The 27,795-nt window shown below is 41.7% G+C and overlaps 1 protein-coding gene across 1 annotated transcript in view; it reads left to right on the top strand.

Annotated features, from left to right (window-relative positions):
• The window catches only part of abhd12 (abhydrolase domain containing 12, lysophospholipase), a 118,431-nt gene that overhangs the window by 49,501 nt on the left and 41,135 nt on the right, over window positions 1–27,795 (top strand). Inside the window, exon 8 of the mRNA XM_067989312.1 lies at window positions 27,632–27,761. Within this exon, the coding sequence (XP_067845413.1) occupies window positions 27,632–27,761 (130 nt within the window). The remainder of the gene's footprint in view (window positions 1–27,631; window positions 27,762–27,795) is intronic.

A 27,795-nucleotide genomic window follows, 5' to 3' on the forward strand; every position in this document is an offset into this window, starting at 1 on the left:
GGGGCAGGGTGGGAAGTGGTAATTAGAGTGGGCAGAGGCTTGTGTGGAATATAAACACCAGCGTAGATCAGTTGGGCCGAACGACCTGTTTCTGTGCTGTAGATTGTATTCTACGTATGTAACCTTTCAACTCCATTGACAAGCTGGCACTAAACTCTGGTGTACAGTATAAGCAAAGACGATTCTAATTCAGGTAACATTACAAAACTATTTTCAGTGATGTACTGTAGCAGTATTTCTTGCAAAGCTAGGTTTCTTGGGTTGAACCTGAGTAATCAACTGCTGAGGATATGGTCTGCAGCCCCAGCAGTAATTCATTTTGACACATTTTGCATTCTTGCCGTATTAGCTCAAAGGATAATATCATGCAAATAATTGTAGGAGTGCAAGTATGGCCTAACCTGCAACATACCCAGAGTGATTTGGGCAATTTTAAAAATCTTTATTGTAATTACCATGTTATTTCAAATAGGAACTTCTTACTGTTGTATTTAGGGAACATAGATGCGGTGTGTGGGTTGTGATGTGGAGGTAGAGTTGCTAACTCTAGTTGGACATATTCTTGGAGGTTTCATCACATGACCTCCTGCCTTCAACTGTCCTGCCCTTAGCTTCCCCACCCCCCCTGCCAATCTTCAATATTTTTATACCTAATAAATGAACATGTTCAATAAAAATGAAAACATAATTTCTTTTAATGCCCTTATGATTTTTCTCCCGGGGTTTATCGCAGCAAGAGAGTAAGCTTTCATTCCTGGAGAATCCAGGACAATCCTGGAGGGTTGGCAACTCTATTTGGAGGTAACACATCTGCATTCTTGTGGTTTGTGATAACTAGGTTTAAGAGCAGAATTGACTATTGCAAACTCCTGACATTCATTCTATTTATTTTTAAAACTGAGAATAACAGATGGCTGGGGCTGCTAGGTGTAGAATAATGCATGGCTGGAGCATTTCACAACAGATTGAGCAGTTGAGAAGATGCCATAAACTGGGAATGCAAAACTTGAGCTATTTGTCAATGTCATTTTAACCCAGAGATAGGTTATTTGCTCGCAAAATCCTTCATTCCATGTTCTGTATCATACAAACAAAATGACATTGTCAGCCAATTTTATTCTGCTGTCAGCAAGTTTTTTTTCTAACAGTGAGTGTCATGAAGGACAGTAATGGACCACAGACTCATGTGAATGGAGTGTTGGATCATGTGTTTTCCAACTGTATGGATAAAGAGTTTTATTTCATTGTATAAAGGGAATAGCTTACCTAGAATATATTTTTGTTACACAAATCAAGACATCACAAATAACCCATTAATGTCTGTTACAATGGAAATACATTTCCAGCCCAGAAGATTCAGTGATTGTTCACTTTCAAACGTGCATGTTGATACACCCTACTTGTGCTTCCATAATGATCTGTGCAGTTCTTGAACAAGTAGAGGTAGAGAGGTTGTTGGCTCTTTTATCATTTCGTGTTGATATATCGACAAACACTAAACAAAAAAAAGTGCTTATAAAGTTGCTTGTATTCCTTGGTAAGTTTTTGATTTTTGAAAGTGCTTAATAGCAGCAGCAGAATTCAAAATATCCACCATTTGTTCTACTGTTTCAGAAATTCTGAAGCAGGAACAGGTCTGCTCCGTTTCACTTGGCTATCAGCGAACTGATGAGTCAGCAGCTGTGACCAATGTCACACATGCTGACACAGCTCACTGAGTCATCAGATGTCATGGCTCCAAACCCCCACCAAATAAAATCATTAATTGTAAATACTTTTTTCCGAATCCATAACTTCAACAGGAAATAGTATTTTAGCTGACCAAGCAAGTTGGGTTTTAAACAATCATAGAATCATAAAGCACAGAAGGAGGCCATCCGGCCCATCATGTCTATGCCAGCTCTTTGAAAGAGCTGTCCAATTAGTCCCACTCCCTCTGCTCTTTTCCCATAGCCCTGCAAATATTTCCTTTTTAAGTATTTATCCAATTCTCGTTTGAAAGTTACTATTGAATTTACTTCCACAATCCTTTCAGGCAGTGCATTCCAGATCAACATAACTCACTGCATAAAAAAAATTCTCCTCATCCCTCCCCCCCCCCCCCCCCCCCCCCCCCCCCCCCCCCGGTTCTTTTGCCAATTGTTTTAAGGATCTAAAAGATGGAAGAATGGAAGATGTCACAATCTTTGGTTCTGGTTTTCTTCCAACATTTACCATTTTAAATTGCTATGTCAACAGTTCCCATTAAATTTTACTATGTCAACAGTCACAATGTAGTTGCAAGCTCTCGCCTTTAGGTGGCAGTGTGGATTGCATTTCGGAACTTCTTCGCCATCTTGCATATTAAAAAATCTTGTTGCCCACAGTTCGCTGATGAATTTAGCAATTCATGTGTGCATGTTTGTGAAAATGACTGACCTTCATAAGTAAGCTTGAAATTTCTAGAAATTGAAGTATTCCATTTTTAAAAAATTCTGATTTCAGTCGTCAAGTTAGAAAGAATTGATTTTGTTTTTGTAAAATCATCTTTCAGTTTTTCACCTGTTCATTTAAATTGTTATCTGATTTGTTAAGTATGTATTGTTTTTTGGAGGTGAATCCTGATTAAAAAACGTATTACCGCTACCTGCTTTCACACTAGCAGTTTCCTTAACCAGCTGATTGGATGGTTAGCCCTATGCAGGCGAAAGGCTTTAGGGATCCCGTAACCCATCGATGAGGGGGGCCACCCACACTCACCAGACGCCAGTATCCCACTGGATGTTGACCCAGAATTCAGAGCCGGAGCTGCAGTCTCCACTTGCCAGGACAGAATTCTGCCTTAGTAGCACGGGTAATACATTTCAAATCACCACTCCTTTGGTAGAACAGCTTATTACTCAACTTACTATGACCAATACTGTGGGAAAGCTGTTATTATGTATAGTTATGTGACTCTCTCATTTCTTGCTATGCATCAGGCATCACATTTTGTTGCAGATGGAAAAAAATGTCATTGATGTGGAATCCGCAGCCTTGTGGTAACCTCTCTCTCCTCCTCTTTCCCCCCCCCCCCCCCACACCCAAGGAGAAGAGCCAAGCAGCTTCGAGTCTGCAGAAACTTCCAAAATTGAGATTAACTAGCCTCTAAATAACCTCAGAATGTGCCTATTTGAACCACTACCCCACAAAGGAGTACCTGACCAGCAGCGTTTAAAGGGCTGTTCCAGGATAACAGCTAAACATCACAACTGTGCTCTTGATCCCAATGAAACCAGTGACCAATGCCAGAGGAGATCAGCTAGTACTGCATAATAATTTGTGCTTAGCACGTATATTTTTCCAGGCCGTAACACCACTATTAGTACAACTGAAATGGTGAATACAAACCATCTTACTGCTTCTAATGTTGATCTTTTAACTTATCTGCTAGCCCTTAGCTAGCGCAATGTTGTCCAATAGAAATCTCTGACTAATCATCGGTGTGGTTAAGGTGACAGTGTTTTAGCCACATGCACTAATTTTAGTAGAAAAGGCCTTACATACACTCACACAATACAGGTAAATGTACTTAATGTGTATATTTACTTAAACATCTACCATCATTCAGTAACCAAGGAAATGAAGAACTCTCAACGATAAAAAACACGGGCACACTCTGCTTTTCGTCTTACCATTTTACCAACAAATGCACAAGAATGTTAAAGTTCAAATGCATACACCATGCGAATGAGTATTGAGATCACATGCCCTACGACGGTGTCTATTACTCATTTTTTATTTACTAATCAGAAATGCAATTAGCCACATCTGGATTCTTAATTAGCCACATGTGGCTAGTGGTTAATGTATTGGACAGTACTGAGCTAGTGTAAGTACACGCTGGGTAGAGTTTCCACTTTAGGTGCAATCGGAAAATTGCGTCCAAAGTGCACCCGAAATTGTGCTGGTTAGGTTACAGTTCAAGTTTCTGCTAAAATGCATTTTCATAATCACAAGTGTAAAATTTTCTGTGAACCAGCGCAATTGGGCACTTGGGCACTGTACTAGAATGTAATTGTTTTTTGATTTTTCTTTGCATTAAAAGATACTCATTGATGTAGTTAAGAGTGGTAACCTGGTGTAGTTTTATTAATGTAGCTGAAAATGGGTTTATCACAAAAAATAAGCATTTTTATTAAATGTCTAGTCCTTCACTGTGAGTAACATGATTTTAAATCACTGAAAATGACATAAAAAAATTATACTGAACCATTCACTAGTTTCATTGGTGTACACTGGTCAGTTTCTTGGTAAAACTTTTAAAACATACTTACTAATGCCTGTGCGCCTAAGAAAATGAGCGCAATTTGAAGAGCCTTCACTAACCAGCGCAGTCGGCGGAAACTCGCGATATCGACCTGGGGATGTAGCCAGTTTTATGGGTGGGGCTGGATCTGGCCGAATTGAATCTTAAACCAGTAAAAGTCACGGAAAACCCTGAAATAAGTGATTTTGGGCATTCCTCACTTACGTTTAAAATTCCCTGATCTTTGGTACTGGTTCAGCCATTGGGCTGGAATCTGGGCGCAAACTAGCGGAAACTCTACCCCATTACGTACATATCATAAAATGTATAGTTCCCCAAATTGGTATGGAACAGGTTTTGTATCAGGAAGTTGGAAGCTTAAAAGATACTCTCTCTAATTATTGATCAGCTGAACGGTCACTTACTGCTATGTTTAGTTTCTTTGTTTGTATCCAACTAAGCAGAGCTCAGAGATCATAAGCTGCATGTCTCTGACTCTGGTGCTTCAACACAACAGTTACAGGTACTTTGTCCTCCTTCAATTTTTTTTGGCAAGGGTATTGAGGATTACGGAACCAAGGTGGGTAGATCGAATTAAGATACAAATCAGCCGTGATCTAATTGAATGGCGGAACATGCTCAAGGGGCTGAATGGCCTACTCCTGTTTCTATAAGTGTAGTATAAAGGACTTTTGCATGGCTTCCTGTGATTGAATAGTCTGTTGCAACTATGTTACTTTTTGTTTTTTCTTTTGATAAGTTGATGGTTACAATCAGTTTATTGTAATTCCATTGCTTAGGCCAGGAGATGATGCCCACATACAGTTTCTATGGAATTGCTTCTCCTCCGTATGTTTATTTTGAGCACTTGCCCTTTGTAAAAGGTTTATGTATTTTAATGAACTGTCTTCAGTGACCGAGCTAGTAATTATTGGACGCCACTGTCTATTTTACATTTTTCCAACAAATCAAATACAAAATCTTGAGCGGAACAGTATTAGCAAGCAGCATTTGAAACAATATTTAATTCAACAAAATGATAAGCAGCAACAACTCATTGAGCTATGAATAGAATTGAAGGTTACAAGGATAATTATAGATCAAGTTGATCAAATACTCCCTTGAGCACAATGGTGCCAGCAATATGGAGACCTTGGGGTGACCAGCTGGTCAGGTTTAAATAGTGGGGATGGATAGAGTAGTGTGGTGTTTGGCTTATCCGTCTTCAGGGGTTTGGGAGAATCTTGTGGAACTTTTCCTTTAAGTGATTAAGTGGAATAGAGTCTAGGATAGGTCAAGTTGTACAAATTCTCTGAAGTAGCAGGCTTGATAGGCCAAATGGCCTTCTCTTGTTCCCAGTGCTCTGACTCTCCTTTCTTGCCCCACTCCAGTGCTTCGATCTCCTTATTTCCCCAGCCATTGAGTCCCACTCATTCCAGCCTCCACCTGTGCCTCCAAACTGGGAAACATATCAGCACGCTGAGCTGAGGGAAATTATTCGAGACATAGATGGAGACTGGGGATTGTGATGGAGAATTTAGAGGCACACCAGGCATTTGCCGAGCAACACTTGGGTACCTGGACTATCCTAAGCAAATGGTAATAAGCGCAGCATAACTGAGTGTAGCAGAAGGTGGTCACTATATAAAGTCTTAACAACTTCATGCCACTCGCATGTATTCAAGCATTGCCGTATCCTGGCCAATATTTATCCCTCAACCAACATCACGAAAACAGATTATCTGATCATTATTTCATGGCTGTTTGTGAGACCTTGCCACATTTCCCCATATGACAGCAGCGACTACACTTCAAAAGTACTTCATTGGCTGTAAAGTGCTTTGGGATGTACTGAGATCGAGAAAGGCGCTATATAAATAAGTCCTTTCTATCTTTTTATAAGTAACCATAGTCCACCAGTGAGTAGGGGTCGATTTAAAAAATTTCAGCACAGGTGGTAAACTGGAAAGAAAAATCAGGCGGCCGATCTGCAACCGCCGGTTTATCGCCCGCACCAAAAGTAATAATTATCCCCACATGGTCTCTGTAATCTTGGCCATGACCGTAATGGCAAAACTATTTTTTTCCCCAGCTTCTTTCAGCAGATGTCCTGTCCAACTAATTTTTATTTCTACTTTCTGATCTATTATAAAGTGTAAAAATGTACTTCTATTTCTGTTTATACTTTTTGTTCAAACAAAAAGTATATGGTGGACTCCCTGGATGTTGTATTTATCTAGCAGGCAGTCCTGACATCATAATGGAGCTGTAACTTCTTGTCCATGCATTATTTTTCTGGTCCTAGCTGTTGGACAAGTCCGCTCAATGTGTATCCTTTATTTCAATAAACGTGACAGTTTTAAATGTTTTTCCACAGTTAAACAAGGAAAGTTTTAATGTTACAAATTTAATTTGTAATGCAGTTTGCAACTAATTGCTTCTCCCATTGTTACAACAGACTTTATTTTAAAAAATAGATTGAAGACTTGCTCTATTTTTACATAGAATTTACAGCACAGAAACAGTCCATTTGGCCCAGCCGGCCTATGCTGGTGTTTATGCTCCACACAAGCCTCCTCCCACTATATTTACCAATCGACATATCCTTTCTCCCTCATGTACTTATCTAGCTTCCCCTTATCTGAACCCCGAAGTCACACTGCTCCTTAAATCATTTTGTCCATGTTTATGCTGCACCAATACATTGGCCATTATGGCAGACGGCAATCAGTCCCCAGGCTCTTCCTAAAGTAGCACAGAACCAGGTATTGGGAAACGTGTGAAAGCGAACTGGGGTCGACCTTCCCCCTCATTTGTTCCAAGCCTCTACCCAGTACTTCCCATTGCTGCACAAGTGAGCTCAAGAAATCGGTGGATGAGAGCTTACAGCATGAATCCATTTTCCACCACTTTGTGGCACGACATGATGGCGCTTCCACATTCTGGACCACCACACTGTCCTTGCAGATCATTTTCAGCAACTAAATTGTCTTTCACTGTTTTTGTTCAGAAATAAAGACGTGCATTTATATAGCATCTTTCACAACCTCAGGACATCCCAAAGCGCTTTACAGCCAATGAAGTACTTTTGAAGTGTAGTCACTGTTATAATGTAGGAAAATGTGGCAACCAATTTGCGCACAGCAAGATCCCGCAAACAGTTCTCATTTAAAGGTGAGGGTAGTTGCTGATACATTCCAGCAATACTTTCTGTTTTTGGACTGTTTTATTTAGTAAGCATACATCAGCAGGTACCGTTGTTTTGATGAGATGTGATAGGAATTGTCGTATCCAACAAAACTTTCAAACAAAAAAACGTTTATCCACAAGCGAAGTGTATCTACAAGTAGCAGCCCCAGTTACTTTTTAACAAAGACTATACTGGGGAACTGGTAGCTGGGAAGAAATTCAGTGGTTCATTGGTTGATAAGGCGGTTAAAAAGACGGGGAACCAACCAGGGAACAGGCCATTTTGGATCTGGTAATGGGTAATGAAACAGGATTAATTAATGATCTCAAAGTAAAGGATCATTTGGGAAGCAGTGATCATAACATCTTAAAATTTGACATCCACTTTGAGAGCAAGGATCTTGGGTCATAATCTACTGTAATAAACTTAAACAAGGGCAATTATAAAGGAATGAGGGCCGAATTGACTAAAGTGGACTAGGTAAACAGATTAGATGGTATGATGGTGGATAAGCAGTGGCAAACATTTAAAAAGATACTTTATGACTCGCAATAAAAATATATCGCTGTGAGGAGGAAAGATTCCACAAAAAGGGTGAACCAACCATAGCTAACTAAGGAAGTCAAGGATGGTATCAGGTTAAAAGAAAAAGCATACAACATGGCAAAGATTACTGGTAAGCCTGAAGATTGGGAAAACTTTAAAAACCAGCAAAGGATGACTAAAAGAATAATAGAGGGAGAAAATAAATTGAGAGTAAACTAGCAAAAAATATAAAAACTGATGGTAAAAGCTTCTACAAGTATATAAAAAGGAAGAGGGTAGCTAAAGTAAACATTGGTCCCTTAGAGGATGAGACTGGGGAAATAATAATGGAAAACCAGGAAATGGCAGAGGAATTGAACAGATATTCTGTATCTGTCTTCACAGTAGAAGACACTAATAACATGCCAATAATAGTAGATAATGAAAGGGCAAAGGGGAGGGAGGAACTAAAAACAATCACTATCATTAGAGAAAAAGTAGTAGGTAAACTAATGGGTCTAAAGGCTGACAAGTCCCCTGGACCTGATGGCTTGCATCTGAGGGTCTCAAAGGAAGTGGCTACAGAGATAGTGGATGCATTGGTTGTAATCTTCCAGAATTCACTAGATTCTGGAAAGGTCCCAGCGGATTGGAAAACCGCAAACGTAATACCCCTATTCAAGAAGGGTGTAGGACAGAAAGCATGTAACTACAGACCAGTTAGCCTAACATCTGTCATTGGGAAAATGCTAGAATCCATTATTAAGGAAGGAGTAGCAGGACATTTGGAGACTCATAATACAATCAAGGAGAGTCGACATGGTTTTATGAAGGGGAATTCATGTCTGACAAGTTTATTAGAGTTCTTTGAGGAAGTAACGGGCAGGGTGGATAAAGGGGAACCAACAGATGCAGTATATTTGGATTTCCAAAAGGCATTCGATAAGGTGCCGCATACAAGATTACTGCACAAGATACGAGCTCATGGTGTTGGGTGTAATATATTGGCATGGATAGAGGATTGGCTAACTAACAGAAAACAAAGAGTCGGGATAAAAGGGTCATTTTCAAAATGGCAATCTGTAACTAGTTGGGTGTCGCAGGAATCAGTGCTGGGACCTCAACTATTTACAATGACTGACTTGGATGAAGGAACAGAGTGTCTTGTGGCCAAATTTGCTGATGCTACAAAGATAGGTGGAAAAGCAAGTTGCGATGAGGACACAAAGTGTCTGCAAAGGGATATTGACAGATTAAGTGAATGGGCAAAAATTTGGCAGATGGAATGTAATGTTGGAAAATGTGAAGTCATCCACTTTGGGAGGAAAAATAAAAAAGGAAAATATTATTTGAATGGAGAAATACTACAAAATGCTGCGGTACAGAGGGATCTGGGTGTCCTCGTACATGAAACACAAAAAGTCAACATACAGGTGCAGCAGGTAATCCGGAAGGCAAACAGAATAGTGGCCTTTATTTCTAGGGGGACGGAGTATAAAAGCAGGGAAGTCATGCTACAACTGTACAGGGTGCTGGTGAGACCACACCTGGAGTACTGCAAACAGTTCTGGTGCCCTTATTTAAGGAAGAACATACTTGCATTGGAGGCAGTTCAGAGAAGGTTCACGAGGTTGATTCCGGGTATGGGAGGGTTGTCCTATGAGGAAAAATTGAACAGGTTGGGTCTATACTCGGAGTTTAGAAGAATGAGAGGAGATCTTATTGAAACATACAAGGTTCTGAGGGGACTCGATAGGTTAGACGCTGAGAGGATGTTGCCCCTCGCGGGGGAATCTAAAACTAGGGGACATAGTCTCAGGATAAGGGGTCACCCATTTAAGATGGAAATGTGGAGGAATTTCTTCTCCCAGAGAGTCGTGAATCTTTGGAATTCTTTACCCCAAAAAGCTGTGGAGGTTGAGTCATTGAATGCGTTTGAGGCCGAGTCATTGAATGCGTTTGAGGCCGGGTCATTGAATGCGTTTGAGGCCGGGTCATTGAATGCGTTTGAGGCCGGGTCATTGAATGCGTTTGAGGCCGGGTCATTGAATGCGTTTGAGGCCGGGTCATTGAATGCGTTTGAGGCCGGGTCATTGAATGCGTTTGAGGCCGGGTCATTGAATGCGTTTGAGGCCGGGTCATTGAATGCGTTTGAGGCCGGGTCATTGAATGCGTTTGAGGCCGGGTCATTGAATGCGTTTGAGGCCGGGTCATTGAATGCGTTTGAGGCCGGGTCATTGAATGCGTTTGAGGCCGGGTCATTGAATGCGTTTGAGGCCGGGTCATTGAATGCGTTTGAGGCCGGGTCATTGAATGCGTTTGAGGCCGGGTCATTGAATGCGTTTGAGGCCGGGTCATTGAATGCGTTTGAGGCCGGGTCATTGAATGCGTTTGAGGCCGGGTCAGTCAGACAAATTTTTGATCAGCAATGGAGTCAAAGAATATGGGGAAAGGATGGGAAAGTGCAGTTGAGGTAAAAATCAGATCAGCCATGATCTCATTAAATGGCGGAGCAGGCTCAAGAGGCTGAATAGCCTACTCCTGTGCCTATCTCTTATGGTCTAGAGGCATACGGGATACTTTCCTTTATTAGCCAATGCATAGAATATAAGAGCAGGAAGCTTATGCTAGAACTCGATAAAACATTGGTTAGGCCACAGCTTGAGTACTGCGTGCAGTCCTGGTCACCACATTACAGGAAAGATGTGATTGCACTAGAGAGGGTGCAGAGGAGATTTACAAGGATGTTGCCAGGGCTGGAGAATTTTAGCAATGGGAAAAGATTGGATAGGTTGGGGTTGTTTTGTTTGGAACAAAGGAGGCCGAGGGGAGATTTAATTGAAGTCTATAAAATTATGACGGGGCTAGATAGAGTGGAGAAGGGAGGACCTTTTTCCCTTAGCAAAGGGGTCAGTGACCAGGGGGCATAGATATAAAGTAATTGGTAGAAGGATTAGAGGGGAGTTGAGGAGAAATCTTTTCACCCATAGGGTGGTGGGGGTCTGGAACTCACTGCCTGAAAGGGTGGTAGAGGCAGAAACCCTCAATTAATTTAGAAAGTACTTGGATGGGCACTTGAAGTGCCATAACCTACAGGGCTACGGACCAACAGCTGGAAAGTGGGATTAAGCTGGATAGCTCTATTTCCAACGCTGACTAGTGCTGAATAGCATATTTTAAAAATAGAATACTCTGCCAGGAGATCATAAAGGGATGAAAGAAAATGGTGGATAGTTGGGCACAGGCCACAATATCACTTTGGTTATATTTTTTGAGTTTGTCCACAGTCAGTAGAAGCAGAACTTCAAATCATTGTTAGTATCACATTAATGCAGCGAGACAGAGCTGCACAGTTAGCACTTTCAGTTCTGACTCTAGTATTGACATCTCTATAAATGTTTTTGTCATACTTCTTTGCATATGCACTTTAAAAAAAAAATTTAATCTTTTCTCTCCACACCGTACATCCTCCCTGATGAAGCGGGAAAGCTGGCCTCCTGCTTGCCTGTGCTCTTCTTCTGCTTTCTTCCACCCTCCATAAACTTGAGTTCATCTAAAACTCTGCTGCCCATATCCTTACTCACACCATCCCATTCACTATCACCCCTGTGCTCACTGACCTACATTGGCCCCCGGTCTGGGTACGCCTTGACTTTAAAATTTTCATCCTTATTTTCAATTCCCTCTGGCCTTGCCCCTCCCTATCTCTGCAACCTCCACCAGCCCTACAACCCTCCAAGATCTCTGCACTCCTTCAATTGCCTCTTGTGCACCCCTGATTTTAATCGTTCCACCATTGGCAGCCGTGCCTTCAGCTGCCTAGGCCGTAAGCTCTGGAAATCCCTCCCTAAACCTCTCCACCTCTCAGCCTCTCTCTCCTCCTTTAAGACGCTCCTTAAAACTTACCTCTTTGACCAAGCTTTTGGACACCTGTCCTAATATCTCCTCGTGTGGCTCGGTGTCAAATTTTGTTTGAAAATAGTGAAGCGCCTTGTGACGTTTTACTACATTAATGGTGCTCTACAAATGCAAGTTGCTGTTAATGGATCATTTGATTGCTGAGCATTAATACACTGATTAACTGCGCCATAGGATAGGCAAATGCAGGTTCTATCATTGGCACTTCTCCACACCATGTGCTTATGATCTGAGTCGCAGATACTAATTGACAATGAGATGCTTTCTCTGAAGGAAGGGAGAAATTGAGTCCTTGATCAACTTGCAGTGTTCAGGGAGATGGGGAGGGAGGGTTTTTTAACTTTCATTTATATAGCGCCTTTCACAACCTCAGGACATCCCAAAGTGCTTTACAACATTGAATTACTTTTGAAGTGTAGTCACTGTTGTAATGTAGGAAACGCGGCAGCCAATTTGCACACTGCAAGCTCCCGCAAACAGCAATGTGATCATGACCAGATAATCTGTGAAGTGATGTTGGTTGAGGGATAAATATTGGCGAGGACAGCGTCCTAGGCACCTGCCAATACCAGTGAAATCATCTAGTTATACCAACATTATGTCGTAAGAATCATAGCAATTTCAGCACAAGAGGTGGTTATTTGGCCAATTGTAGAATGATACAGCACAGGAGGAGGCCTTTCGGCCCATCGTGCCTGTGCCGGCTCTTTTAAAGCTATTGAATTAATCCCACTTCCCTGCTTTCCCCGTAGCCCTGTAAATTTTTTCCCTTCAAGTATTTATCCAATTCCCTATTGAAAGTTACTATTGAATCTGCTTTCATCAACCTTTCAGGCAGTGCATTTCAGATCACAATAACTCGCTGTGTAAATTTTTTTTCCCTCGTGTTGCCTCTGGTTCTTTTGCCACTCGCCTTAAATCTGTCCCCTCTGGTTACTGACCCTTCTGCCAGTGGAAACAGCTTCTCCTTATTTACTCTACCAAAACCGTTCATGAATTTGAACACCTCTATCAAATCGTCTCTTAACCTTCTCTGTTCTAAGGAGAACAACCCCAGCTTCTCCAGTCTCTCCACATAACTGAATTCTCTCATCCCTGGTAACATTCTAGTAAATCTTTAATGCCCCCTCTCTAAGGCCTTGGCATCCTTCTTATCGTGCCAGCTCCACAACAGAGCTGTCTACATTCCATTCCATTTCTCTCCCTCTTTCATTGTACACTCTTTTTCCTCTTCAAGTGTTCATCTGATTCCCTTCTTAATTGCTGTGATTGACTCAGCTTCAATTGTCACTTGCGGTAATGCATTCCATATTCCAATAATCCTCTGTGAAAATATTTCTTCAAACTTCCCCTTTTGTCGTTTTAATACCAATCCTAAATTTATGCCCTTCACCCAGTAGTGGAATTAATCTTTCACAATTAACGTCGCTAAGCTGGTCAAAACTTTGAGTACTTCTGTTTGATTTCTCCACGCCCCCCCCCCCACAACTTTCTTTGCTGTAGAGAATATAGTTTTTCAAGTCTATCATAACCATATCCACTTATCCCTTGATATTGTGCTAATAAATCTATTTTGTATCTTTTCTGTGATTCCAATATATTTTTTACAGTGCTGTGCTCAAAATGGCACACAGTACTCCATCTGTGGTCTAACCAATGTATTCTAAAGAGAGAACTTGCATTTATGTAGTGCCTTTCATGACCTTAAGTAGTCCCAAAGTGTTTTACAGCCAATGAAATACTTTAAAGTGTGGTCACTGTTTTAATGTAGGAAACGTGGCAGGCAATTTGCGCACAACAAGCTCCCACACACAGCAACGAGGCAATGACCAGATAATCTATTTTAGGTGTTGGTTGAGGGATAAATATTGGCCACGACCTGGGAGAACTCCCCGTCGCCTCTTCAAATAGTGCTATGGGTTCTTTTATGTCCACCTATGAGAACAGACGGGACCTTGGTTTAACATCTGATCCGAAAGACAGTGTAGCACTCCCTCAGTACTGCACAGATGTGCCAGCCTAGATTATATGCTCAAGTCTCTGGAGTGGGACTTCAACCCACGACTATCTGAATGAGGCAAGAGTGCTAGCCACTGAGCCAAGGCAGACAGATTCTTCATCTGCAGATTCATCATCTCTTCATTGCTTTTGTATTCAATGACCATATAAAACCCAGAATTCCATCCTTTTCTCCCCCCCCCCCCCCCCCAAAGTGTTCTGCTTCACATTTATCTGCATTGTATTTTATTTGCCATATCTGCCCACTCCACTCTCCTGCCTGTTCTCTTGCAGTCTCTTGCATTTTTCCTCACGATTCGGTATCATTAGCTTTGGTGGAGAACCAGAAAGGCCCAAACGTACATCACTGGGCACACCACTAACTACATCTTGCCAGTCCGAAAAGCATCCTGCTCTCTGCTTTTTATCTTCTAGCCATCCCCCTGTCCGTGCTGCTACTTTACCCTTTAATACCACATCTATTGTGTTCCCCCTCTCTAAATGCTCGGTAGGTTCCTTGAAGATCCCTATCTGAAGTTATATAACAAGATAAAAAAATTCCCCATTTTATCGCATGAACCTAATTGTTTTTGTCCCATGTATGGCTAGTACAATAGAAATAAAGTCAGACTTCCCAAGCGTGCTGCAGATGAGCTTACTCATCCAGGTGTCCTCTTTGGAGCCACTGAACACGATGCATGTTGGTCAGCATATTTTTCTTGGTTTGATTTGCAATCAGCTGCATTACAATACCTGGTTAGCTCTAACTCTAAATCCTTTTCCATCTTTGCTAACATCATTCGTTGTTGCCTCTTTTAATGCTTCCAGTGTTTCAGACAGGTTTAGTCATCTGGGTTAAAAACAGAAAATGATGGAAAATCCATCTTCTGTGGAGAGAGAAACTGTTAACATTTCGGGTCCTGAAACATTAAAAGATTAACGTTTTTTAAACAAGTACAGAGCCCGCGAAAAGTTGGGGGGTGGGGGCAGAAAATTGATCCAAGGGGAAGGTCCGTGTTAGGGTGGAGGGCAGGAGTGATTAAATGACAAAAGGGATGATGGTGCAAGGCAAAAGGGGGTGAAAATTGGACAAGAATAGAAACAAAAGATGGGTCCAGAGGAGGTGTAAATGATTGCAGCAGAATAGCAGAGGGAGAGGGAAGCATGGAAAATCTGGCAAAGGGGAGAAGGCTCCCGTAGCTCGGGAATATGGTGGAAGAAAGGCAGGTAAACCCCAGGGAGTGCATAACCCCACTGGCCGTGTACTGACGGGATCACCAGCCCACGCCTCCTCCGCTCCCAGTGGCTCTGGTGCAGCCACCCTCCATTACCAGCGCCTGCTGTCCAAGAGAGAAAAAATCCAGCATGTTCTGTTTATTTCAGATTTCTAGCATCCGCAGTATTTTGGTTTTGTTACTCATCTGGCTGCTGTCTGGAGGCCGTCCATTTGGAAGCCTCTTCTGTTTTGTTGTCTAAAAACACTATTGTAATGTAGGGAAATGCGGCACAACCATCAATATTTGGCTATTCAATTGGCTGAAAATGGCTATTTTTCAGCAGATGGTCTAATTTAAGAAAAAATTAGCTCCCACCTCCCAGCTGCATGGTAATGTTTCCATCAGCTGTATTTTCTGTGGTAATGTATGGCTTTTACATAATCAATTTTTTTTCTGTCCTCTCTCCTCTCATAACATCACATGAATAGCTGCTGGAAAAAAAATTGCTGTGTTCCATGTATCTTGCACAGTAGTTTGCGTGCCATTGTTAAGTATATTTTACTTCATTGTTTTAAAAAAAATGAATAGTAGAAAGACCTAATGCCATGCAATGCAATGGTTCTGCCATTTAAGAATACATTCAAAATCTAAATTAAATCAAAGCTGGAGAAAATAATAAACCAAGAAGGAGTAATTACTACATTCCTCTTATTACTATTTTGCATCTGTGAGAGGAGATGCAACTGTGGTTCCCCATAGTTTAGATCCCTTTTCTATGATGGTTTGCATTAGACAGACCCATGTTTGATTCAGTACTTGACTTGCCATGTTAGTGAGAATTGATTGTATCCAAAATAATTCATGTTTAAGTGCCCAATAATGCTTGCTCTTTGAGCATTTACAAATATGCTTTGATCTAAGAAATCCAAACCATTTAAATACTGTGATAATCTATCTTAAAAATGTTGCAGTGCTTGTATCCACTGATCTTCAAAACTGAGATTGATAGATTTTTGTTAGGCAAGGGTGTATTAAAGGTTACGGAACCAAGGCGTGTAAATGGATTTGAGGTACAGATCAACCATGACCTAATTGAATGGCGGAACAGGCTCGAGGGGCTGAATGGCCTACTCCTGTTCTTTTCTGAAGGCAAAACCTTATTCTCGGTTGTCATGCTGCACTAGAATAGGTTTTGTTCTGCCTATAGTGAATCGTTTGAAGGGCAGGACAGCCTTACGTGGAGGACAGCATGAGAGTGCTGTGGTACGATAGCTCTAGAATGAGTGAGCTTGACTGCACAATGCAAACCACTGACGTTGAGAGTGTGTGCTCACTGGCCCGTGGGGTAGGAAACTTTTGTTTTTGCTAATTTTAGCAAATAAAAAATCAATTTTTAAAAAGTCCTGGAGTATCACTTTTCTACTAGTCTGTTTTTGCTAGAATTATGAATTCTGCCCCATAATTTGATTAACTTTTTCTTTTGTTTTTCCAAATGTTATAAGTTGAGAATTGCCATGTGCAGAGCCCTGCCAGGATACTGTAGTTGGATATATTTATTTGATCTCATACTGTCAGTTTGGGTTGAGTCTTTGAGAGATGTGGACATTTCAGAGGGTGCAGAGCCTGAGGCTGCAGTTTAGCTGCTTCACTTCTAACACTGTCTATTCTAGTGCCAGCTGTGGCGCAGAGGTAGCACTCTCGTCTGTCACGAGGTCGTGGGTTTAAGAACCACTCCAGAAACTTGAGCGCATAATTCAAGCCGACACTTCAGTGCAGTACTGAGGGAGGTGCTGTCTTTCGGATCAGATGTTAAACTGAGGCTAGTCTGCCCCCTCAGGCAGACTTAAACGATCCCATGGCACCATCTGAAGAAGAGCAGGGAAGTTCTCCTGGTGATCTGGCCAATATTTATCCTAGTCTCCTGGTCAGTATTTATCCCTCAACCAACATTAGTAAAACAAATTATTTGGTTAGGTTGTTGTTGCTGCTTGTAGGACCTTGCTGTGCATAAATTGGCTGCCGCATTTCCCTGCATTACAATGAACGACCACACTTCAAAAAGTACTTAATTGGCTGTGCAGCACTTTGGGACGTCCTGAGATTATGAAAGGCACCATATAAATGCAAGTCCTTCCTTTCCTTTAGTGTTTTGTGGAGTCTGGGAATTTTTGGATAGTGAATTTGAACACGGTGCCTGACTATTGTTTTAACTTTTCATTATTTGAGTTTCTTTTAATACAATACAGAGCTAGGTTTCTGACAACTGACTATGAATGGGCGCATTACTAGCTTTAACTATTTCCTCAACATTATTCTTTTGATGTTTTTGCATCAGAATGACTCTTTTTGACCACAATTTTATTCTAGAGTTTAAAAACCACAGTGTGAAACACGCTTACACGGCCAACTTGGAGCAGTTCTGTGGAATAATGATATGACAGTGAAGTTATCCCACTTAGAAGCCTCAGCCATTATACAACCATAGTATAATCAGCTAGAGTGTGCTACAAGGCAGCAACAAACCAACTGTGTTAGGGTGATGTTTTAAATCAGTACAGCAAAACTTGAGCAGTTTCAGTTGTCTGAACACTGAGATGTTACAGCATTGAAGCAGATGCCAACCTGCGCTATATATACACACGGTATGTGGGCAGTTTTATTCAGTTTTTGTCAACTTTTGTGCATTTTTTGTGTTGGGGTGGTGGGTGAGGGGGTTACATTGGTGCCAGATGTGCTGAGAAACAGTGATGACCAGCTGCTGCCAAGGGTGTCAGCTGTGGCTCAGTGGTAGCACTGTTGCCCCTGAGTCAGAAGGTTGTGGGTTCCCACTCCAGAGGCTTGAGCACATAATCTAGGATGACACTCCAGTGCAATTCTGAGGGGGTACTACACTGTCGGAAGAGACATTAAACTGAGGCCTCGTGGACGTAAAAGATCCCATGGCACTATTCGAAGAAGAGCAGGGGAGTTTTCCCTGGTGTCCTGGCCAACGTTTATTCCTCAACCGACACATAAAACAGATGATCTGGTCTATTATTTAATTGCTTGTTGTGCACGCATTGGCTGCGACGTTTCTTACATTACAACAGTGACTACACTTCAAAAAGTACTTTATTGGCTGTAAAGTGCTTTGGGACGTCCTGAGGTCATGAAAGGCGCCATATAAATGCAAATTTTTCTTTTTTCATTTCCTGTGATCAAATCACTTGATTTGAATTGTACCACATTATTTGCTAGTATAATCATGTTTAATCTTACTGTATGTTGAATAGCACACCCCATTTTTGTAATATTTTCAAATACAGTATGTGTTTTTGCTGATGGTTGCCCTCTCTTTGACCCTTGTGCAATGGAAGGTAAATGTGATTCACTTCATTGATGAGACAGCAGATGAAGTGCTGAGTGGCCAAGTGCTTTTATAATTGTGTAAGCGCAATGAGACTGCCACAGCTTTTGGCACTTTGCCAAGAGCTGCTGCGTACTTTATTTCTAAATTGTGTGATCCACATTTATAGATTATGAGCACGCTGATTAAATGTAAAGTAAAGGAAACAGAAAAATCAGCACTCATTCTGAAGTCAAAGTAAAACTTTGGCATCTGATTGGGTCCTTGTATGCCAGAATGAAAATAATGGCTACAGCATAGCATTGGAAAGAAAGAAAGGGGATAATTGGTACTGATGCCCAAGGAAGCCATCTTTTTCCAGCTTGGGTGACTGGATGTGTGATCAACAGTAGTACCCATTGAGCTTTATTTCTGTCGGTTGTTGGGTTATACCACAATCCTGACGCAGTACTTGGTATACGCTACCCTCTATTAATTTTAACCCAAATCCTAGGTTGGTTCCCCTTCAAAAGATTGTCTTCTTGCATTGGTCAATTTTCAAACCATCTGCTTACCCTTTTTAAAACACAACATAAATCAGGAACATAGGAACACAATTTTTTTTAAAAATTTTTTTCGGGATGTGGTCATCGCTGGCAAGGCCGACAATAATTGCCCATTCCTAGTCGCCCTTGAGAAAGTGGTGGTGAGCCACCATCTTGAACCACTGTAGTCTGTGCGGTGAAGGTGCGCCAACAGTGCTGTTGAGTAGGCAGTTTGTGGATTTTGACCCAGCAACAATGAAGGAACGGCGGCGATATATGTCCGAGTCGGGATGGTGTGTGACTTGGAGGGGAACCTGGAGGTGATTGTGTTCCCAAGCACCGGCTGCCCTTGTCCTAGGTGGTGGAGGTCACAAGTTTGGGAGGTGCTGTTGAAGAAGCCTTGGCGAATTGCTGCAGTGCATTCTAAAGGTGGTACACACTGCAGCCAACATAAAGTCAACGACATAAATTCTTGAAATCCAGGTTTAACTTCCAGAGGCAATATGTTTTCTTACTGTGGACACAGCTGATATTTAACACCAGATTGATAAAACGGATGTTTCCACGCACTTGAGGAATAAACCACCTTCGTGTGCTTGCCATCTTCTGGAGCCAACAAGCTGAACAGTCAGATTTGAGTTGGTTTTAGTTGCTTCAAAAAGTTTACACTTGAGTGAAACCTTCAGCTGTAACTCAATATTTCACCATTGAGCATCAGAAAGCAGACCATTCATTTTGTGCAAGACTCAAAAACCTAATTTTTGTCTGCTGCGCTCAAGAATGAATCCTGACCTAGCAGAATTTCTCCCTGGTGCATCTGTAGTGATGCAGGCTCACTCCATGGTTAAGACCTTGACATAGATGTCTTCAGTACCAACAGACAGTAGGAGTGAGTTCCAGTTTCCAGACATCCACCCAGTCAGAATTCCAAGTCTCGGATCAGTATGTATCTAGGGAACAGAACTTAAACAAATATTGATATGCAGACCTAAAAATTGGTCCTTCCGATTTGTTTGATCCAGAGGATGCAACCTCTTAATAGGTCACGGCATTGGTTCTGCCAGCAACAGATGTTCTTAGTCACTAGTTTCTCTAGCTAGAAAGTGATGTCGTCAGCGGGCTGATACTCCTAGTGCTGCGCTGTCGGAGGTGCCGTCTTTCGGATGAAATGAGGCCCTGTCTGCTCCCTCGGGTGGACGTAAAAGATCCCACGGCAATCGAAGAAGAGCAGGGGAGTTCTCCCTGGTGTCCTGACCAATATTTATCTCTCAACCAGCATCACTAAAACAGATGATCTGGTCTTGTATCTCACTGCTGTTTGTGGCATCTTGCTGTGTGCAAATTGGCTGTTGCATTTCCCTACATTACAACAGTGGCTACACTTCAAAAAATACTTCATTGGTTGTGAAGCACTATGGGACATCCTGAGGTCATGAAAGGCACTATATAAGTGCAAGTTCTTTCCTTTCTTATCCTAGTTGATTTTGCTATTTTCCCTTTCAAGCGCAGGAGTATTAAAGCCATTTGTAGTAACCCCCAGCACTGCCGTGTCTAAGATCAGCGAGGCCAGGGATTGGACCGAGAACCACCTGGGTCTGTGTACCTCCTTTCCATGTTGGACTGTACATTTTCCAATTACCAGGGTCGCCTCAGTTCACACTTTCTACTTTGAACATCTTGTCAATAAGCGACTGCACAGGCTGATTTGCTGCTAGACCATAGACTAGATCTTCCCGTCATTGTTATTTTAATACCAATATTAACCATTTATTTTTTACGGGTTAACCCCAGCTTTAAAATCACTCTAATCTGAAAACATGGGCTGACAAACTTATAGTCTAGTAACTAAACAAGCTGAGGCATGGCTTTGCCCAGGAAGTACAGGAATTAGACTAACTTGTATCTTTGTGACAATTTAGATCTTAATACTGTAATTTAATTAAAATAATGCTCCACAAAGTTCACAAAAGTATAATCTGTGCATAAATATTTCTGTCTGATCAATAACCTCCTATACACTGCTCAGTTTAAACATGCACAAACTTGTAATCCCCTCTTACTCACATTAATATAATTTAATTCGCCGTCACTTTCTTTCTTGTAAACTGTTTCATTAGTTCTACAGTTCTGCAAATGCTTACCTGTTACCCGTAGGGGAAATTGGCAAGCCTTCAACGGGAAGGTCAGAGATAGAATACCGAGTGCATTTAGAACTTTAGGTATATGCGGTTTATTTTTAGAAAATGACTGTAATTCGTGTGATGGCAATTATTGTACTTAACACGACGAACTGTCATTAAGACCCTTATTACTAGTCTGCACAAGTCGGTGTAAAGAATATGGACAGCTTTAATTGTATTCTGTGGTGAGAATGCTGGAGGGGTTTGGTAATGCTGCCAAGCTCAGGCTTTGCAATAATGTAGCTGAATCATAAACCTTAACGTCTGTGCACTTTGAGCGCAATATGCAGGTTCTCCCCATAGGGGCTGCCACCGAAATGCTTTTTCTGAGGCTGGCGTGCTGAAACACAGCGTCCAGTGCCCAGCTCTAGTTTCCTCGTACCCCACTGCTTCATAAAATAGCTTTGCTTTTAGAGGACAAGCTGAGACTGAGTTTTGGTACTCAGATTCCAAGATGTGTGGACTGTTTGCAAGCTCGGCAATTGTGATGTAAAGGTTTTAAATGTGCTGTTTACTTCCTCACCGTAGTTTTTTTTTCATGTTTTTTTTTGGTGGCATTTTCTTTAAATTGAGAAGCATTTTGCCTAAACTTAAGAAGGAATCCCCCAATCCCCATCTTTCCCCCTTAATGTTTCTAGACTCCTTGGGAGTGATTTTAGGAGGCACTGGGGGCGGGGGGTGCTCTGAAAATCGCAGAAATCCCGTTCGGGTTCAGAAGCTGGCTCCAACCCGCCAACTTCAGAGTTTCCCGGGGACCCACCTGTGTGTGCGCGGGCGACCCGAAAACGGAAGCTCTGCCGACAATTAAAGCCAGCGGGATAACAGTTAAAGAGCCAAATGTACCTCATTAAGGTACTTAAGGCACTTTACCTGTGACAGATTAAGTACTTAGATTTTTAACTTACCTGGGCGGCTTGCCCACCGCTTCTGATTTAAGGGTCGGATCAGGAAACAAGAAATTAAATAAAAAACCATAGATGGAAGCGAGAACACTAAATGAACCTACGTTTGCACCCCGCTCCGATGTCCCCCTATTCAACACCCCCACCCACCCCCAGTCTTCCAGTCCAGTGCTGGATGACGTCTCATGCTCTCTCTTTCTCGCCCCGCCCCCTCCCACCTCACGTTGCAGCTCCTGATGGCAGCCAGCCATTAATCATCAGCAATCAACATGCAATCGCGTTGGGTACGGTAAGTTTTTTTGTTCATGCGGGTTTGCCATGTGCACTATCACCCCCCCCCCCCACCGGCTGCCAACCCGCCATCATTGTAAAATAGAGCTCCATATTTCCTTTCAATGGTCCCTATCTTCCCCACTCAGTGCTCCCAGAACATATCTTGCTCCTCCGTGCTTCCAAGACCCTACCTCCTCCATCGCATAAAATGTAATGTTCTTCATTAGAGATCCACCTCCATTCTGAGGGAGTTAGTTGATACAGTACCAGCTACTGTTGGGAGTCTCATCCACTACTCCACAACTGTGGGGGAGTGGGGGCGATGAACATATTCTTCTGATCTCTAATATTGCATGAGTCTTGCAGATTTACATCTACATCATCATATCTGACAGCAACTTGAAGACCTCTGTTATATCCCCCACACAAACTATCCTTTTCACTTTTCTTTGAAAACTCTCCATTATGTCGATGTTCTTACAAAAGCAAACTGGCCGAATTTGCATGCAGCATTCCAAATGTGAAGTAATCTCCTCCAAAACACTTGAACAGAGTGTGATTTGCAGAATGCCCAAAACAGATTGCAGTAACGTTCTTGTCACTCACTGGGTCTTAGATTGAGCGTTTTCCATTTATCATGAACTACCTTTTCATATCGCCAAGGCATTCTTGATTCAGCTAGGTACTCTTTAAGTCCTGCATGTTGAACTATTAACTGCCTTCTGAAAACCCATAAAATTATAGATAGCCCTCCTCCACTACTTCAGTAATCTGAAAAATTTTGGCACATGAGTGAAATGTGACTACTAATCCCAAATTCAAACCCTTTGAGGAGAGAAGTGTGAAGGCATGACACAGGATGCTGTAAATGCTTAACCAGAGAACATAGAGGTCATGAGTAATGCTTTCAAGCTTTTCCCCCTCCAGGGGGATTTGTTTCTAAATTGAAATGAGCTATTTTGATCCCGAGTAAATCATTGGTGGAGCCTCACCTGTGAGTGCAATTCTCATTACCCTCCCTTCGTGGTTTAGAGAAAAGGACTGCATACCAAGGTGTGAAGATGAATTGACTTGTTCTCACTGGAGTAACGAAAATTGAGAGCGATCATAAAGGGGACGTGCCTGAATAATGCAGATGTAAGCAGGTTACTTAACTTAAACAAGAGCAAAATACTATGGATGTTGGAAATCTGAAATAAAGACAGAGGATACTGGAAACGCTCAGCAGGTCAGGCAGCATTTGTGGAGAGGGAACCAGAGTTGACGTTTCAGGTCGATGACCATTCATCAGAACTGGAAGATGTTGGAGATGAACAGCTTTTAAGCAAGTTGACTTCAACTTCAATTACAAGACTAGAGGACATAAGTAAATCTTGAGCAAAACTGGAGATAAGGAATGCCCCAATAGAGTATCATGTATGTGACATTTACTCCTAACAAAATCATGAATGATTGATTAACTTCTTTTAAAGAAGCTGGGCAAATATTTGGCTGTAACAGAGACTGAAGGTTATAAAGAGATGTGTATATACGTGCAGATAGTCAGTATTCAATGCAGCACAATGTTTCCAGTCTAGCTGGGACCTTTGGAATACATCCATTCTGGCTTGAATAATGTAACATATAATATCAGTCTGTTCTGGAGTTTGAATTGATTTTTTTGTGTGAGAAGGGAAAATTGTCATGAGTTTTCTTATCGTGGAAGTTTTATTTATTCACCTTCCTGAGAGAATGAAAGATGTCTTCAAATTTATTTGAGTTGCAGAATTTCTTTTTTTCTTATAAAAAGAGAAAAAATTAGAATTTTATACTGGTTGAAGTATTGGGGCAATTGTACATCTTGTTTGATGACCTTTACAGGAACTTGCATTGAAACGGAATTTGTTGGTATAAGATGTACTTATTGATACAATATAATGTTTCAGGATCAAGATTCTCTGTTGGCAATGAGCACTAGTGGGGTGGAGGATAATCTACATGGGGTGCCCAGTGGCTGTTTTACTTTATTTGGTAGTGTCATTGGGAATGGATCACTATTCTTGTGGTCCCACTCACCCAACACCCCTGGGCTCGCTGACCTACATTACCTCCTGGTCCAGCAATGCCTCAAATTTAAAATTCTCATCCTTGTGCTCAAATCACTTCATGGCCTCACTCCTCCCTATCTCTGAAAATTCCTCCAGCCCTACAACCCTCCGAGAACTCTGCATTCCACTAACTCTGTCCTCTTGTGCACCCCCCCTTACTTCGCCCCACCATTGGCGGCCGGGCTTTCAGCCGTTTCGGCCCTTAGCTCTGGAATCCCTTCCCTAGACCTCTCCATCTGTCTCTGTAAAACCTCTCTCTTTGACCAAGCTTTTAGTCATGCCTCCTAATATCTCCTTCTTTAGCTCTGTGTCAGTTTTTGTCTGATTTCACTCCTGTGAAGTGCCTTGGGACATTTTACTATGTTGAAGATGCTGTATAAATGCATGTTGTTGTGGTACCAGGAGTGGAAAGTGATGTACTCCCATCTTCCCTCTCTTGCTGATGGCATGCTGTGGAGTTGGTAAGGGACATATTTTTGTACAGACCTCCAATAAGCTTCCAGACTGTTGTGTTCTCTCTCAGCCTTAGTTGGCAACTATACATCACTCACTCACGTATCCCACAGATGCTTAGAAGACATTTCTTAAAGTTTGGGGGTGTAGAATATTAGTAATTTTCATTATTTCATCTTTGTTATTTTACAACATTCATCAATCCAGGAGACACAAGGTTCAAAGTAGACTACAAATATAAGCATGGAATTTTCAGTATGAACCTTTCCTCACAGCATATATAATCTGTATACTTTGTAGCTCTGGCCGTTTCATCTTTATTTCAGGCACCATCCAAGCAAGAACAATGTTTGGAATATCATCCGATTGGAAGAATTCTTCCCCAGGAATTGGGGGAGGGGTTGCTGATTAAAAAAAATATAAGAACCAGCAACAATATAATGAAAAAAATATATATATATTCATTCTTTGATATATGCATGGCAGCCTACTTCTCCAATGCATTTTATGATTTCTTCTTAATATTCATCGAACCGAAGTCTACATACTAATACAGTAATGCAATTGAATTAATTAGCACTATGTAAATGGTCATATTGTTACATTGTGACTATATATATAAAATACGTTTTGTTCATAGAATCATGGAAAGCCATTCGGCCCATCAAGTCCGTGCCAGCCAGAAAAGAGCTATCCAGCTTAATCCCACTTTCCAGCACTTGGTCCGTAGCCCTGTAGGCTACGGCACTTCAAGTGCTCATCCAAGTACTTTTTTAAATGAGTTGAGTGTTTCTGCCTCTACCACCCATTTAGCAGTTAGTTCCAGACCCCCACCATCTTCTGGGTGAAAAAATTTCTCCTCAGTTCCCCTCTAATCCCTCTACCAATTACTTTACTTTAAATCTATGCCCCGTGGTCACTGACCCCTCTGCTAAGGGAAATAGATCCTCCTTATTCACTCTGTCTAGCCCTAGCCTATCCAATCTTTTCTCAAAGCTAAAATTCTCCAGCCCTGGCAACACCCTCGTAAATCTCCTCTGTACCCTCTAGTGCAATCACATCTTTCCTGTAATGTGCCACTTTTCTGCCCACCTGACCAGTCCATTGATATCTTCCTGCGGTCTACAACTTTCCTCCTCACTATCAACCACACGGTCAATTTTTGTAACATCTGCAAACTTCTAGATCACACCCCCCACATTCAAGACCAAATCATTAATACATACCACAAAAAGCAAGGGACCTAGTACTGAGCACTGTGGGACCCCACTGGAAACAGCCTTCCAGTCACAAAAACACCCGTCAACCATTACCCTTTGCTCCCTGCCACTGAGCCAATTTTGGATCCAACTAGCCACTTTCCCTGGGATCCCATGGGCTTTTACTTTTTTGACCAGTCTGCCATGTGGGACCTTGTGAAAGCCTTGCTAACATCCAGGTACACCACATCAAACACGTTACCTTCACCGACCCTCCTTGTTACCTGCTCAAAAAATTCAATCAAGTTAGTCAGACACAACCTTCCCATAACAAATCCATGCTGACTGTCCTTGATTACTTCGTGCCTTTCTAAATGATGATTTATGCTGTCGCTCAAAATCGATTCCAATAATTTGCCCACCACCGAGGTTAGACTGACTGGCCTATAATTACTCGGTCTATCTCTTTCTCCCTTTTTGAACAACGGTACGACGTTAGCAGTCCCCCAATCCTCCAGGACCACGCTTGTAGCCAGGGAGGATTGAAAAATAATGGTCAGAGCCTCTGCTATTTCCTCCCTTGCTTCTCAACAGCCTGAGATGCATTTCATCCGGGTCTGGCAATTTATCTACTTTCAAAGATGCTAATCTCCTTAGTACTTCCTCTCTCATTATGTTTATCCCATCCAATATTCCACACTCCTCCTCCTTAACTATAATCTCTGCATCATCCCCCTCTTTTTTGTTAAGACAGACGCAAAGTATTCATTTAGAACCATACCCACATCTTCCACCTCCACACACAGGTTACCTTTTTAGTCTCCAATCGGCCCCACTCTTTCCTTAGTTATCCTCTTGCTCTTTATGTATTTATAAAACATTTTGGGGTTTTCCTTAATCTTACTTGCCAATATTTTTTCATGCCTTCTCTTTGCTTTCCTAATTTCCTTTTTAATTTCACCTTTGCACTTTCTATACTCCTCTAGGCTTTCTGCAGTACTGAGCTCTTGGTGTCTGACATAAGCTTCCCTTTTTTGCCTTATCTTACCCTGTATATGCTCCTTGTCATCCAGGGGCCTCTAGATATATATGGCTTTGTAGGAACATGTTTACTCTGAACCCCTTGAATCAAACCCTTGAATGCCTCCTACTGCTCTGACACTGATTTACCTTCAAGTAGCTGTTTCCAGTCCATTTTTGCTGAACCAATTCTCAGCTTAGTAAAATTGGCCTTTCCCTAATTTAGAACTTTTACTCCTATTCTGTCTTTGACCTTTTGTACAATTATGCTAAGTCTAACTGAATTATGATCATGATTATGAGTTGTGGAAATATAGTCCAACTTCAAGAATAGTGACTATATCTGTTTGGAATAAAACTGCATCCTAGAAAGCAGCTCACAAAGTACAATTCATGAATGTCTTAGGAGTTATTGCTTTGCTATTTGAAGTAAAAGGCGTTACGTTTAGAATCTTGCAAGATAGCAATGTCAAAATCAGATTTTGAAAGTTTGTGAAAAACTCTTTGATTTTGGTTTGTCTCTTGAATGCAGGATGGGGAGACTCTGAAGGGACCCCCTCAGAGAGGGGAATGACCACAGATGCTATCTACACTTACAATTGGTTGAAAGCGAGGAGTGGTAAGAGTCCAGTCTACATCTGGGGCCACTCACTAGGCACAGGGTAAGTGGCTACTTGTTTATAACTGCCTTTCCTG

The sequence above is a fragment of the Heptranchias perlo genome, chromosome 8 (assembly GCF_035084215.1).
Source record: "Heptranchias perlo isolate sHepPer1 chromosome 8, sHepPer1.hap1, whole genome shotgun sequence".
NCBI classification, from domain to species: domain Eukaryota; kingdom Metazoa; phylum Chordata; class Chondrichthyes; order Hexanchiformes; family Hexanchidae; genus Heptranchias; species Heptranchias perlo.